At 68.8% G+C, this 13,240-nt stretch overlaps 2 protein-coding genes across 2 annotated transcripts in view; both read left to right on the top strand.

Annotated features, from left to right (window-relative positions):
• EXD3 (exonuclease 3'-5' domain containing 3) overlaps positions 1-5,592 on the top strand; it is a gene marked incomplete at its 5' end in the record, with an annotated part of 39,391 nt that extends 33,799 nt beyond the window's left edge. Inside the window, 2 exons of the mRNA XM_036020144.1 lie at positions 1,435-1,532; positions 3,377-5,592. Of these exons, the coding sequence (XP_035876037.1) occupies positions 1,435-1,532; positions 3,377-3,758 (480 nt within the window). The remainder of the gene's footprint in view (positions 1-1,434; positions 1,533-3,376) is intronic.
• Positions 5,593-8,618: 3,026 nt separating this feature from the next.
• On the top strand, positions 8,619-11,355 carry LOC114503101 (NOTCH regulated ankyrin repeat protein). The gene has a single exon (XM_036022514.1). The coding sequence runs from the start codon at positions 9,178-9,180 to the stop codon at positions 9,520-9,522; it is 345 nt and encodes a 114-aa protein (XP_035878407.1). The 5' UTR covers positions 8,619-9,177; the 3' UTR covers positions 9,523-11,355.
• The last annotated feature ends 1,885 nt before the right edge of the window (positions 11,356-13,240 follow it).

Here is a 13,240-nt window from a genome sequence, read left to right as displayed (position 1 = left end):
TTCTGCTTCTGCGCAGTCTCTCCTGAGCCACACCTGCGGCACCGTCCCCTCAGGTGGCCCGGGCCTGGGCTGTGGGGGCCCCATGGCGGGGGCCCCAGGGCGGCAGCAGGGCTGGGCCTGCAGTGCCTGCAGGCCTCCCTGCAGCCAGGACCTCGCCTGCACTCCTGGCCCAGGGGGGTGGGACCCAGGGCAGCCCCTTTGTGCCAGAGGCCAGTGGAGTTAGAGGTGGTGGGACAGGGGGCCCCCCAAGGCCTGGGGGAGGGTTCTGCCTTGGGACCCCCTGCACCCCAGGCTCAGCCCCTGGCCCGCTGCAATGCTGGAGACGGGGCAGTGAGGCCACAGGCAGAGCTCAAGGTGTCGAAAGGCCCAGGGAGAGGGCATGTGGGGGCGGGGCTCACCCTGCAGCTCCTGGGCCCTGAGGCCACGCCTACTCCAGGCCCCCAGAGGCCTGTCACCCTGGGCTCCTGCCCGATCATGGGGTGGGGGCAGGGACTGATCTCAGTAGCAACAAGGGTGGCCCCATCCCTCCTGTGGCTGAAGAGCTCCGGCCCCCCACAGGCCCTGCCCTTGGCTCACCTTCCTCCTCCAAGCTGGTCCCGAGTCTCACGTCCAGAAAGGCTGTGACCGGTGACCAGAGCGCGCAGCTCCCCAGGGACCTGCCACCACCTGCTGGGGAGCCGGGTCTCCGTGGGCACAGACGGCTCCTGTTCTCCCAGCCCTTGCGTGCCCAGCCACCCGAGGGATGCTGGGGTCCAGACCCACCCCGGCAACTGTCACGGGGCGGCCCTGGGACAGCTGCGTTGGGAGGGCAGGGTGAGCCCCCAGCCTGTCAATACCCCGGAGTCCGTGAGCCCAGCGGCGCCGACCTGGGCTCCCAGGGGCCGCCGGCCGGCCTAGACGAGGAGGCGTCGTGCACGGCAGCACGGCGGCTTCGCTCCTGACGGTCACGGACCGGGTGCCAGGCCGCGGAGGCAGCGCAGGCAGCGCAGGCAGAGGCGGACACACTCAGAGGGCCCGGCTCTGCCCCAGACGGGCCTCGGGCCGGGCAGCCGTGGGCGTGAGCGCCCTGCACCCACCAGGGCCCCTTCACGCTGGGCCTCGCGCCCCCACCTCCGCTGAGCGAGCCCAGAGTCCCCCAGGCCTGGCCGTGCCCTTGCAGGCCCTGGGTTGCGGAGGACAGCCAGAGTGATGGCCGTTCCCTGTGGTGTCCCAGGAGCTGGAGGAGGCTGCCCGGGGCCCACCAGGGGCCGCTGCAGTCAGGGAGGGCTCCCAGGAGCGGCGCCCTTGGGGTCCTGCTGGGAGCGGGGGAGGTGTGTTGTTCATTCAACTCGGTGAAACGTCCCGGCCAGACCCAGAGCCGCGGGGGGCATGTGGCTGAGGACGGGGTGATGGATGACGGGGCCACCCCGACCTCAGCCCCCTCTCTGCCCCCAGGCCTGCAACTGTGACCAGTACCTGAAGGTGTCCAGGGACAAGATGCGGCAGCTCCTGTCGCTCAGCGGCCACCAGGAAGGCCCCAGCGGCACAGGTGAGTGCACCCTGGGGGGCCAGGCGGGGGCTTGCGGGTGCGGACGGCAGCCCTGCCGTGCTGGGTGCAGGCTGCTCCTCGGCCCCCCTCCCCCGCAGGGGTGCAGGCTGGGCGAGGGCCGGGCAAAGGGGCGGGGTCAGGGCTGCGCCTGGCCCCTGTCCGTGTGGAGCACGGGCTGCCTGTGCAGGGGGCCCGGAAGCCGAGGCCGGCGGAGCCCCCCCGGGTCGGGGGTCACCAGTGTCTCTGCGGTGGGCCCGGCTCGGCTGCTGCCCGCCCCACCCGGCGTGGCGTGCACGTGGACGCTGGCCCACGCACGCACACAGGTGGACGTGCATGCCCCCCCCCCCCCCCCGCACGCTCAGGCACCGGTGACACCAGCGATCAGGACACAGCCGAGCCTGGGCCCTCAGGAAGGGGGCTGAGCCCCACGTGTCCCCCCCCCCTCCCCCCGCACTGGGGCAGGTCCTCCCCAGGCCCCCAGCCTCAGGTTCCTTTCTGTGAAACGAGAACAAGGGGGGCGCAGGGCCCCCAGGGACTGTGCAGGAGCCGGCTGGGGCGGTGGGACCCCGGTGTCCCCCTCTCTCCAGAGAGGGGGGCCCGACACAGGGCGACACCTCGTTGGGGGAGGGCAGGGCTGGGGTGGAGAAAGGGCACCTGGGGACCCTCTGGCCGAGTCCCCCTGAGGCCGGGTGCCTCTCCAGGAGCCGACGTCCCCGCCCAGCAGCTCCCGTCCTTCCCACCTCCCCCTGAGGTTCGGCCCCTGCAGGGGCTGCCCACACCGCAGGCGAGCCGTCTCGGCGGCTCTCAGCACGGGCAGCGCCGACCGAGGGGCTGCAGGCTGTCGGGGCCCTGCGCCCACCCAGAGGCTCTGGCTGGTCCTGGGAGCCCGAGGGCTGTCTCGGTCCTCGGAAGCCGCCTGGGACGGGCTGGGGCCAGACAGGCCGGGTCGGAGCAGGGAGGCCAGATGGGGGCTGTGGCCCTGCTGGGCCCCGCGGAGGCAGCGGGCTGAGGTGGGGCCCCCTGCACTGGGACCCCGGCTGCAGCCAGCCCGCGGCTGTCTGCGGAGGGATGTTTGCCCAGCCAATTACGAGGGTCAGCGGGACCCGGGAGGCCGCTTCTCCCACCTGCTGGGCGGGGCTCCTCAGTGGCCCCGCCCCCAGCCCCCACGCGGAGGGGGGGGGCCCGCCTCAAGCAGCCTAGCCAGCTCCCTGTGCTCTCCGTGGGGGTAGGGTGGGGAGGGGGCCCTCCCAGGGTCTCCCCTGCACCCTGAGCCCCAGCCGGTCCCCTGGGTGCCTGCCCGCCGTCCTGGTGCTGGCTGGTTGTGCAACAGACCCCTTGGCAATCGGCTTATCTGCTCATCGCCGCAGACGGGCCGCCCCGCCCCCGCCCTGCTGCCCGTTCTCAGGCCCCCGAGTGCCCTAATCGGCCGATCTCGAGTCCAGAGCATGTTTCCCAAGGACCTTTGAGTCCCAAGAACGTTCCAAGGTGTGAGTTCCCGAGGGAGGGGCCTGGGCTGGCACGGAAGCTTCTCCGGCCCCTGCCCTCTGCCCTCCCCGCTGGGGGCGGGGGAGAGGCTAGGGCTGCCAGGCCCTGTCCTCAGGAGTCCCTATGCCCTTGACTGACAGGTGACGAGACCCAGATTGAGGACACGCGGGAGCCAGGTGGGCGTGGGACTGCCCCTGCGGGACAGACGGGACCCTGGCCCTGAGCTGGAGTCTGCGTCCTGGCCCGGCCGAGGGGCTGCTCGGGGAGGAGGGCCCTGAGCCCAAGGCCAGAGGGGTGGGGGGGAGCGGTGGAGAGAGAGGGCCGGGGTACCTGGGGCGAGGGGAGGATATGCAGGGTCTGGAGCCCGGGGACCAGGAAGGGGCAAGCGCTCCGAAAGCCGGGGCCTCAGGGTGGCTGCCTCCCTGGTCCAGGCTCCGCCCCCGAGAAGACGCCGGGGGGCCGCACCTACGACCCGCCCTGCCGCTGGCTGGAGGAAGCAGACCTGCACGCCCACGCCCCCGCCACGCTGGGCAACGGCACCCGGCTGCAGCTGGCGGGGGTCCCCGCGGGCCTGCTGCGGCGGCCGGGACTGCAGGCCTTCTACTGCTGCCCGGGCTGCGGCAAGGTCTTCTGGGAGGGCTCCCACCTGGGCCGCTTCGCCTCCCAGTGCCGCGAGCTCCTGGACGGCGCCCCCGGCTCCGGCCCGCCCAGCCCAGCGCCCAGCCCTCCCAGCGGCCCCTCCTGAGGGCCCCCCAGGCCCCCCCCCTTGCCCGGCTTCGAGACGATAAACGTGGCCAAGGCTCCACGTGTGCCAGCTGCGGCCAGGGACTCCTTTTTGCGTGTCACTCGCTGCACACACGGGACGCCCGGCTGGGGGGCGAAGGTGGAGGTCCCCACCCGGGCAGGACACTGCGTCCCGGTCCCCAAGCTGAGGACTGTCCAGTGCTCAGGAGTGAGGCAGGTGGGAGGGGGGAAGGGCCGGCCTGGTGGGGGACACAGTCCAGGCAAGGGCCCGAGGGCTGGACCCAGGCGGCTTCCAGGGTTGGCCAGGGCTCGGGGAGGCCAGGAGAGTGTGTGGGGGCGGACAGGCCCCACACGCTAGGCAGCCCCCCACTTTGCTGTGACAGTAAGTGCCACGCCCTCCCCCTGCCTTTGCAGGTGGAGAGCCGCCCCCCCATAGCCAGGCAGGACAGGAGCCCCCTTGCCTTCCCCCAGAAGGTCCCCTGGCCCCATCCTGGGGCCTCCAGCTCCAAGGAGCGAGATGGTGGGATCCTGGGGGCAGGGCCCCTTAGGCCCGGTCCGGGGTCTTTCCAGGGAACAGCCCCAGCCCAGCCCTCGAGGGGCTGCTCCACCCCCTCACTCTCCTCCCTTCAGTCTGCTCAGGGCCGGCAGCCTCCTCTGGAGGGAGAAGCCGGCGACCACAGTACCAGACAGAGCCCCACACCCAGGTGTGGTCACGCCTCTGCCCTCACACCTGCTGGGCTCGCTCTGGGGGAAACTGAGGCTCAGGCCCACGGCTGGCCCCATGGAAGGCCCGAGGGCACCGGTGCCAGCCGTGGTGGGGCGGGGCGCCGGGGGATGGGGCCCACCGGTGGGGGCCCTGCCGGTGGCAGGCCTGGCCCCAGACTGCATTCTGCCCCCGCCCACCTCCTCCTGCTCACCCCCCAGGAATGCACCCCTCCCTCGCTCACATCCCTTTCCTGTCCTCGCTGCCTGGAGCGGAAACCAGCTCAGATTTGGCCGGGGAGCCCAGGCGGAAGCCTCCGGGTGTTGGAGGCCGGGGGCCTGTGCAGGGCCGCTGCCCGGGCCCCGGCGCACCTGCAGATCCAGGTGCGACGGCCTCAAGCACAGGGTGGGCACCGGCCATGCCCGGCCGGCCCCTGCCCCCCATTCCTGACCGCACCAGGGAAGGCCATGGGCCCCTTAGCCCCCAAGGGATGCGGCCCTGGTGGGGGTGCAGCTGAGGAGTGTGCAGAGTCGGGGCCTGTGTAGGGAGGGCACGGGTGTCCCACCCCACTCCACGTCCTCTCCTCTCCCTTGGAGCACCTGCCTGTGCCAGGCGCCAGCCCACGTAGCCCCCAGCAGCCCTGGGGCCGGCAGGGCCAGGGTGCCACTCCACCACTGGCGGGGAGCCCCTGGCGGAGCGGGGAGCCCTGGCCTTCCTGCTCTCCCTCATCACTGCCGAGACCAAGGGCCAGGCAGGGGTGCCAAGGTGGGTGGGCAAGCTGGACCCCACCGGGGGCCCTCGGCAGCTGGGGTGCAGTTCCCAGGAGCAGCACCGCTGGCCCCGTGTCCCACCCTGGGGAGGCAGACTGACCACCCTCCCCGCCTGGTGGGGCTAAAGGAAGCAGGGGGTGCCCGGCCCACTTCCCAGCACAGCTGCTTCCTGGAGACTCTGCTGTGACCCGAGGCCCTGGTGTTGCCGCCAGCCCTGGACGGACAGAGCTGGGGCCGGGGAGAGGCCAGGGACCGCGGGCTCAGGGACAGGAGGCCACGTGTCCTCCCCGTCCCCCAGCAGGCCCAGCCCCGGCCTCACTCTCCCCTTCCACGCCGTGACATCGCCAGGAAGGGGAGAGGGCAGCTGCAGGGCGGGGGTTGGGGGGGAGGGCGTGCCTGCCCTCCCGCCTCCCGGCTCTCTACTGCCCAGGCCGGCCGGGCCCTGGGCTGTGTTGCTCGCTGCCAGCCCACCCTGGCCGGCCCCGAGGCACCGCCACTTGGGTCCCGAGCCCGCCTCAGCCCGGGGACCACCTCCGGCCCCTTCCCGAGCTGGGGTCAGACCCCGGGCGGACGCAGCAGGCCGCGGCCCCGGTGCCAAGAGGTGCCTGCGCGGCCAGCCGGGCGGGCAGGAGCCGCCACGATTGTCTGCCGCAGTTCCTGCCCCGGGCGTCCTTCCTGCGCACTGGCCCTGGCCGGGCTGGCCCGGCTGCGTGTTTGTTATTTGATCTGTATCCTCGCTCGGCCCTTCTACCAGGTGTCTGGGCCGCTGGGAAGAAATCCGCTCCTCTTTCCCACGCTCCCCGACACATTTTAATGAATTAGCTGGAAGCCCCGCCCCCACTGCCCGCCTGCCCGCCAGCCTGCTCGCCCTCCCTCCCCTGCCCAGCGCCTTTAAGGTGGCCGCAAGCCTCAGCCCAGCTCGGGCCAGCCCCCCCCCTTGGAGCTGTGCTCCCCTCTGCACCCCCCAGGCCTCCCCAGCCCAGGTCCCTAACGCTCCCCAGCCTGCCCCCACCCCCACTGCCCTGAGCCTCCCACGAGAGTGGGTCCCGGGAGGGAGAAGCCTCGCTCCCAAACGCTGGCCTCCGCCTTGGCCCCCAGGACAGGGTCCCGACGGGGTAACCTGGGGCCTGTGCCCCCAGACCCAAGGTCCGGGCGCCTCCCCCGGAGCGAGAACCATCGCACACGCACACACGTGCGAGCACACGTGTACAGATGCCCCACTTCCCGGCGTGTCCTTCGGCAGACATTCAGGACGCGTGTGCTGGGGCCTGGGCTGCGAGCTCCGGCACGTGGGCGTGTGGACCAGCCCAACACGGAGCGGAACTGCCCTCCCGGCCGCAGTGCGGGCGCTGCAGCCTCGGCAGTCCCTCACCCCGCACGACGGCACGGCCGTCACCGGGGCCCACGGCGGAGCAGCTGGGGGAGGGGGCTTGGGGCACGGCCACGCGGCAGGGGCAGCCCCAGACCCACCCATCTGACCTGTCCTCCCAGTGCAGGCCGGGCGGGGTGGCCGCCGACCGCAGGCCAGACTCCCGTGGCTACTCTGACCACATGGTCCCTGCCGGGGGCGCCTAAGCTGCCAATTTCATGGCCCGTGGTGGCGGCCGCGAGTTCCCACACTGAGCTCACAGGGCCCCTTTGTCTGCCCACCGTGACGCCCGCCGAGGGTGTCAATGGGACTTTTCTCTGAGGCCCTGCTCCCTGCCCAGCGGAGTCTCCAGATGCCCTTCTCCAGACCAGTGGGCCTGAGCCCACCTGGGCAGGGGCTGGTCTGTGAACCCACCACCTTCCGGGGACGGCCCTGTGCACGGCCAGCCCCTGGCAGGTGCGTGGAAGACACAGACGTTGTGGGGGGGGGCCCTGGGCCATCCCCCGTGCTCTCAGAGCACAGCCACCCCCCCATCCGCCCTGCTCAGGGGGTCCAGGGGCCCCTGTCCTCGGCTGGGCCTCCGTGGCAGCCCATGCCCTGGTCCCTGGTGCACGGGGTGGGGGGTTGCTGGGGGCGATCAGGACCTCCGCCCCCCAGGTGCTCACCCTTCAGCAGCACCTGACCCCAGCCTCCTCGCCAGGCCAGGGACACAGCCTCCCAGCACGAGCAGGTCCAGGAGTGGGTCAGCGGTGGCAGCCCTGGGCCACACCCGTGACTGGACCACACTCAGAGCGTGGGCTCTGGATCCTCTCTCCGCTCGGCCGAGGCTCACCCACTGCTCTGGGGGGTGCTCCCGAGAACAGGCCTGAGCAGACCAGCTAGACCACCAGCCTCAGGAGGTCCAGAGCAAGGGGCGAGGGCGGCCCTGGCTACCAGGAGGACCCCAGGCAAGACAGCCAGGGTTAGGTCGGAATGCCGCGGGCCAGGGAAAGCCAGCCCTGGGGTGGCCTTCCCTGGTGTTTCTTGTGGTTTGGCTGTGACCCCTCCCAGAGCACCGGGCAAGGTGGGGAGCCCATCCCCCCCCCAAACAAGCCCTGACTGGGTGGTCTCCCCTGCCGAGGCCCAGAGCCGCCTCCTGGGGAATTCCCAGCAGCCGCTGAAGGAACGCAAGTCCCTGCGTGCGGCCGGCGGCTGCCTCAGTGCCCAGCCTGCAGCTCTGAGAGTCATTTCTCCCTCATTCCCAGCGACCGCAGCCGCACTATAAACTGTAAAACCCTAATGAGGAAATTTGGCGGGAGTGTTAAGGTGTAAATTAAAATGGTTTACAGTTTGGAAGTGAGTCACTTTGGAGTTCCCTTCCAGAGCAGTCCTTGGTGCCTCACCTGGGGCTGCTCACCTGGCCAGGCCCTCCTGCCCCCCTTCCTGCGGAGGAGGGGGCCCAGGAGAGGGGAGGCAGGCCCTCTGGTCCACCGGCTGGCGGCCCCCCGCTGCGGGGCTTCCTAACGCACGGCCCCCAGCCCTGGGCTTTCCTCTGGAGACCTGGCTGCCGCTGGGCCAGGACAGGGCTGCAAGCCTCAAGGGTGGGTTCGCGCCGGGCGGGGTCGGGCTGGGGAACAACACGGGGTGATCCAGGGAAGCCCCCATCGAGCAGGAAGGACCCGTGTGGCTGAGGCCATTCTCGCCCGAGCTGCTCCTGAGTAGTCACCCGCGTGGACCGTGCACTCGCGTGGGTCTTGCTGGGGACGCAGAGGGTCCGTGGCCCACCTTCCCAGTGCGAGCAAGATCAGGGTCTCTGCGCAGACTTCCTGAGTCTGAGGTGCTCCCGAACCCCCACCCGGGAGAGGCCGCCCTTGGGTCCACTTGGGGGTCGCGCTCGGCCCGGAGCTCGAGCCTGGTTCCGTCCGCCCAGGGAGCTTGGAATTCCCCGGATGGCCAGAGGAAAAGTGGGCGGGACGACTACAGAGACTCGGGGGGCGGAGTGGGAGGGCGGCGTTGGCGGGGGGACCCGGGTGTCTGGCGGCGGCGCGGCGGAGCAGGACCTCCCCACAGCCTCCTGGCTCCCTGTCCCGCGCGGCCGGCGACCAGCGCCCCCTGCTGCGAAGCGCACCTCCCGACACGCCCCCGGCACGCCCCGCCCCGTCTCCGCCCCCAGGCAGCGCCGACCAATCGGCTTCCTGCCGGCGCGCGCGTCACGGGCTCCCATTGTTATGCAAATATAAAGGCGGTAAAAGGCGCCCCGGCGCGGCGGGCGGGCGAGTGCAGCGGCGCGTGGGGAGGCGCGTGGGGTCCTCGTGGGAGCTCCAGCCGAAGCGAGCAGGGACCAGAGAGCGCGGCGACGCCGTCCCGGCTCTGCCGGCCTCCACGATCACAGCGTCCGCCCCCGTCGCCCGCTCGCCCGGGCGCGGCTGGATGCGGCGGGGGCCCTGCGGCGGCGGCCCCCGGCCCCCAGCGCCCAGAGCGCCCAGGGGCGGCGTGCGGGGCCCGGGGGCGCCGCGCCGTCCATGCGCCGAGGCGGGCCCCGAGACAGCCGGGGGCCCGCGCTGAGCCCCGGCCCGACCAGCTGCCCGCGTCCGGCAGCATGAGCCAGACCGAGCTGTCCACCTGCTCGGCGCCGCAGACGCAGCGTATCTTCCAGGAGGCCGTGCGTAAGGGCAACACGCAAGAGCTGCAGTCACTGCTGCAGAACATGACCAACTGTGAGTTCAACGTGAACTCGTTCGGGCCCGAGGGCCAGACGGCGCTGCACCAGTCGGTCATCGACGGCAACTTGGAGCTCGTGAAGCTGCTGGTGAAGTTCGGCGCCGACATCCGCCTGGCCAACCGCGACGGCTGGAGCGCCCTGCACATCGCCGCTTTCGGCGGCCACCAGGACATCGTACTCTATCTCATCACCAAGGCCAAGTACGCGGGCAGCGGCCGGTGATGCCCGCCCGGACCCGGACCCCGACCCCGACCCGGCCGCGGGACCCGCGCGTGTCGCCTCGGCTGTACCTTCCCGCCAACTACCTCGGTGTGCGCCCGGCCCTCGGCGCCGCGGCCACGACGAGTCCGGCGCGCGTCCGTGTACACGGGGCCCGCGCGGCGCCCGCAGTCCGGGGTCGACGCCCCCCCGCGGCCGCCGGGAGCTGGGCCGGAGCGCTTCCCACGGCCCCCGCCCTCCGCCTCGCGGGTGGGGGCGGGGCGCAGGCTCCAGCCCCTTTGAAATTTGAGTCTCGCTACCAGCAAGTTCGGAATCCCGAGACACCGGATCCTCCGCTCAAAATGTTTTCTCCGGAGGTGGAAGGCGGGTGACGGGGACGCCGGGCTCAGGGCGCCCCCCGCCCGCGGGACCCGCGGCCGACTCGCCCGGAGGAGACGCCGTGCTGTTGCTGAGGCTCTAAACTATTTATCGTGTGTGTATACTTGTGGGTGAAGTTCGTGCGCCTGATGTTTTTGTTTGGAAAATACTGTGCGTGGTCAATGTGGTTATGGAGGGGGGTGCATTTTTTTCCCCTAGTCTTACAACTAAAAACTTGAGTCTGTCGTTTCTCGGTTGCACTGAAAACGCCGCCCAGCCCGAAGGCTTCCCCGCGCCACTTCCTCTCGCTCCTGTTTCTCTTCCGCACCTCGCCCCACTTCTTTCAGTCTCCCTCCCCTCCTCTGCCCTTCCCTCTCGCACTCACGCGCGCGCGCGCACCCTCAGCTCCGTGTGCGTCTGGCCAGCCCCCGGCCTTCCCCCTTTCTGCGACCGGCCGCCGTCTCCAACCTGCTGGTTCTGCGAAGTTTGCGCGGGAGCCTGGGTGCTCGGGTCAGGCGGCGATGGAGGGGGTGGTGGGGACCATACCTTGCCTAGAGAATTCTATTATAGTTAACAGTCGGTTGCACACTTTTTTAAAAAAGTAAATGGATTTGCCACGATTAAATGTCATAACATTTATGACAGTATAAAATATTAACATATTTTAAGCCAAGTCTTGGTTATAAAGCCAATTTTAAAGGGCGTTGTATCCAGCGTTGTGTAGGCGACAGTGTTCCCATATTTATATTTTTATAAAATTCCTATAAGACTGTGAATCTCTTGTGCTAGTTGCTGAGTGAGTTGAAGGACTGTTTGCCCCCCTTCAGCCTCCTGGAGTTCCGAGAACCCGATTGGAATCCCAAAATCCTGCCGTGGGGGAGGGGCCTCAGGGGCTGCTGGGGGACCTGGCCGGAGGCGGCGCTTCTCCGTCACTTTCGGTCCCGAAAGGCGCCCTTCCTGGTCCCCGAGGTTCCCATTTTCTATGCAACCCCACACCCCTTGTTGTTTTGATCCTGAGAAATAAAAGGGAGACTGAATTATTCAAATTTAAATGAGGCTTCCTGGGTAGAAGTGCTGCTGACCCTTCGTGCAAAAATGGGGAGCACTTGAGGACACAGGTGGGCGGAGGCCCTTTGTACGTGGCTGGTCAGATTCGGGCAGTCCTCTGTGGCTTTCTATAAAACTCTGTGTGCGGAGAATATATTGATAATGTCGGTGAAACAAGCAGACATTGAAACTGAGGCACAGATTACTCCAGAAGGAGTTCTTCTGTATATTTTTTCTAGATGCAAATAACTTTTTAATTATGTTAATTAATGTTAAGACTTTCTAGGCTTATGGAAGCTATGGATGGGGCCCGGTCTGACCGCTTCTAACTGGATGGCATCTGCAGCCCATTCCTGAGTGTACGATATACTTGTAGCCCAGCGTGAAAAATTTATGAATAAATTTTTCATTGATCTTTTTATATTAAAAAGAGGAAGAGTTTGTTGGTGGTTCTTGGGCTCGGCCCCCGGGGGTCAGGCTGCAACATGCCGGCTGTGGGTGGCGTGCGCGGCGCTTGGCTCTCGCTCACCCTCGCTCGAAGACAGAGCCTGGCGGACCGGCTCCGGGCTCCGGGCTCCGCGCCGCTGCCGACCCTGCCCCGAGCGGGCCGCACGCAGGACTCGGGAGGCGCCCGGCCTGCGTCCTCTGCTTCCCCACAAAGCGGTGAGGCCTCCAGATGGAAAGTCTGGCTCGAAGCTCTTCCCAGCCGCCCTGACCCCCAGCCAGCCTGAGGAACGGGGAGCACGGGGGGCCAGGCCCCTCTTCTGGCTGCTGTGGGTTCGTGCGGCACAGACGGCAGCTTTTAAATTTGGAGGAACACCATGGCGGCTCACTTCTGATGAAGGAAAGACCCCTTTCTCCTCTCTGGCCCCGACGGCATCTGGGAGCGGAGAAGGCCAGCCGGGCCTGGAGCCGGGCTGGCACGGAGGGCAGTGTCTGGTCTGTGAGCATGGAGCAGGGCACCTGCTCCCCAACCTACTGGGTGGAGATGTGGGCCCACCGTGGAGCCGCCTGTGGGCCGGGCAGGGCGGGCTGGAGGACACCCCGGCAGGAGCAGCCGCTCAGAGGAGCCCAGGGCAGGCGGAGGACCTTTCCACTTGGCTGTGACCCACTGCTTTCGGGGCCCCTTTGCAAGGAGCTCAGGGGCGTCAGCTTCCCTGTCAGCAGGGCAGCCGGACAGACACCGCGTCGCCCTTCCCAAACTCGAAGCCTTTCCCTCCGTGCCGCCTCCGTCTTCTGCTCCGCTCTGCCCCTGAAGGCTTTCCCGGCACACTGGTGCCACAGGCATCTGCCGTCCCCCTGCTGGCCTGCCAGACCGGGTCTGCCCCAGCCTTAGCGCCACAGAGGTGAGTGGAATATCTGGTGCACGTAAGCCCCTGGGGAGGCAGCGTCTGCCCAGGGCTCACAAGCTGGCTCGGGGGAGTGGGCTGCCCGACCACGACAGGGAGAGTGGCTGTGAGAACCTGGACGTGGGGTGCCTGGAGAGTGAAGTCAGGCCTGGGCACGACGGGCCGCCCACAGACATGCCGGGCGGGGCCTTCATTTCCCAACCGGGGCACTTGCCCACGGGAATGGGGGGAGGAATCTGAAGACCCATCGAAGGCTGTGCTGTTCTGGGCCTTTGCCAGTAGGGTAGGGGACGCTGGCCCTGACCGCACGGCCCTTCCAGTCCTCCCTTGGCAGGAAGGCTGGCTGGCCGGTGCAGCCCGGGCGCTGGGGTGCGTCCAGCCCGAAGGCTGCCACCACACAAGACCGTCGGTGGCTCTGTGAGTCCGCTCTTAAAGACACGCTGGACTGAGGCAGGTGTGGCTTCTCACGGGAGATAGTGTCCTCTGTGTGGACAGAAACCTGGGCCCCGCCCAGCCCCTGGTGGGGGAGCCCTGGTGGGTTAGCCCTGGCGGATTCTGCTGCCCTCCTCCCCAGGGGCTGTTCTGTGGGCAGCCCGTGGCCCTTCCAGCCTGGGTCCTGGTGGCAGTGAGGAGCCCCAGGGACCCCAAGGACAGGGGGGTCGCCCTTCCGTTGGCAGAGCCCCAGCAAGCAGACTCTAAAACCACAGTGTGTCCACCACGTGGGGTGAGGGTGCAGAGCAGGCCCTTGCTCCAGGGGCCTCTGCATTCAGCAGATGGGAGTTGGTGCCAATGGCAGTGGAGTCGCCTGGGAGTCCCTGTCACGCCTCCCTACACGGGCTATCATGGGTGGAAACATCTTTCCGGCCTCTGGTGAAGAGAAGGCCCAGCTGGCCTCTGGGACCTGCAGGTGTGTGCGAGTGCACACATGTGCACGCGTGTGCGCTTGTGGGTGGAGACCAGGTGGGCGT

This window comes from Phyllostomus discolor, chromosome 3 (assembly GCF_004126475.2).
Source record: "Phyllostomus discolor isolate MPI-MPIP mPhyDis1 chromosome 3, mPhyDis1.pri.v3, whole genome shotgun sequence".
Lineage (NCBI taxonomy): Eukaryota > Metazoa > Chordata > Mammalia > Chiroptera > Phyllostomidae > Phyllostomus > Phyllostomus discolor.
The sequence above is the reverse complement of the archived record's forward strand: the minus strand, read 5'-3'. Positions and strand labels throughout refer to the sequence as shown.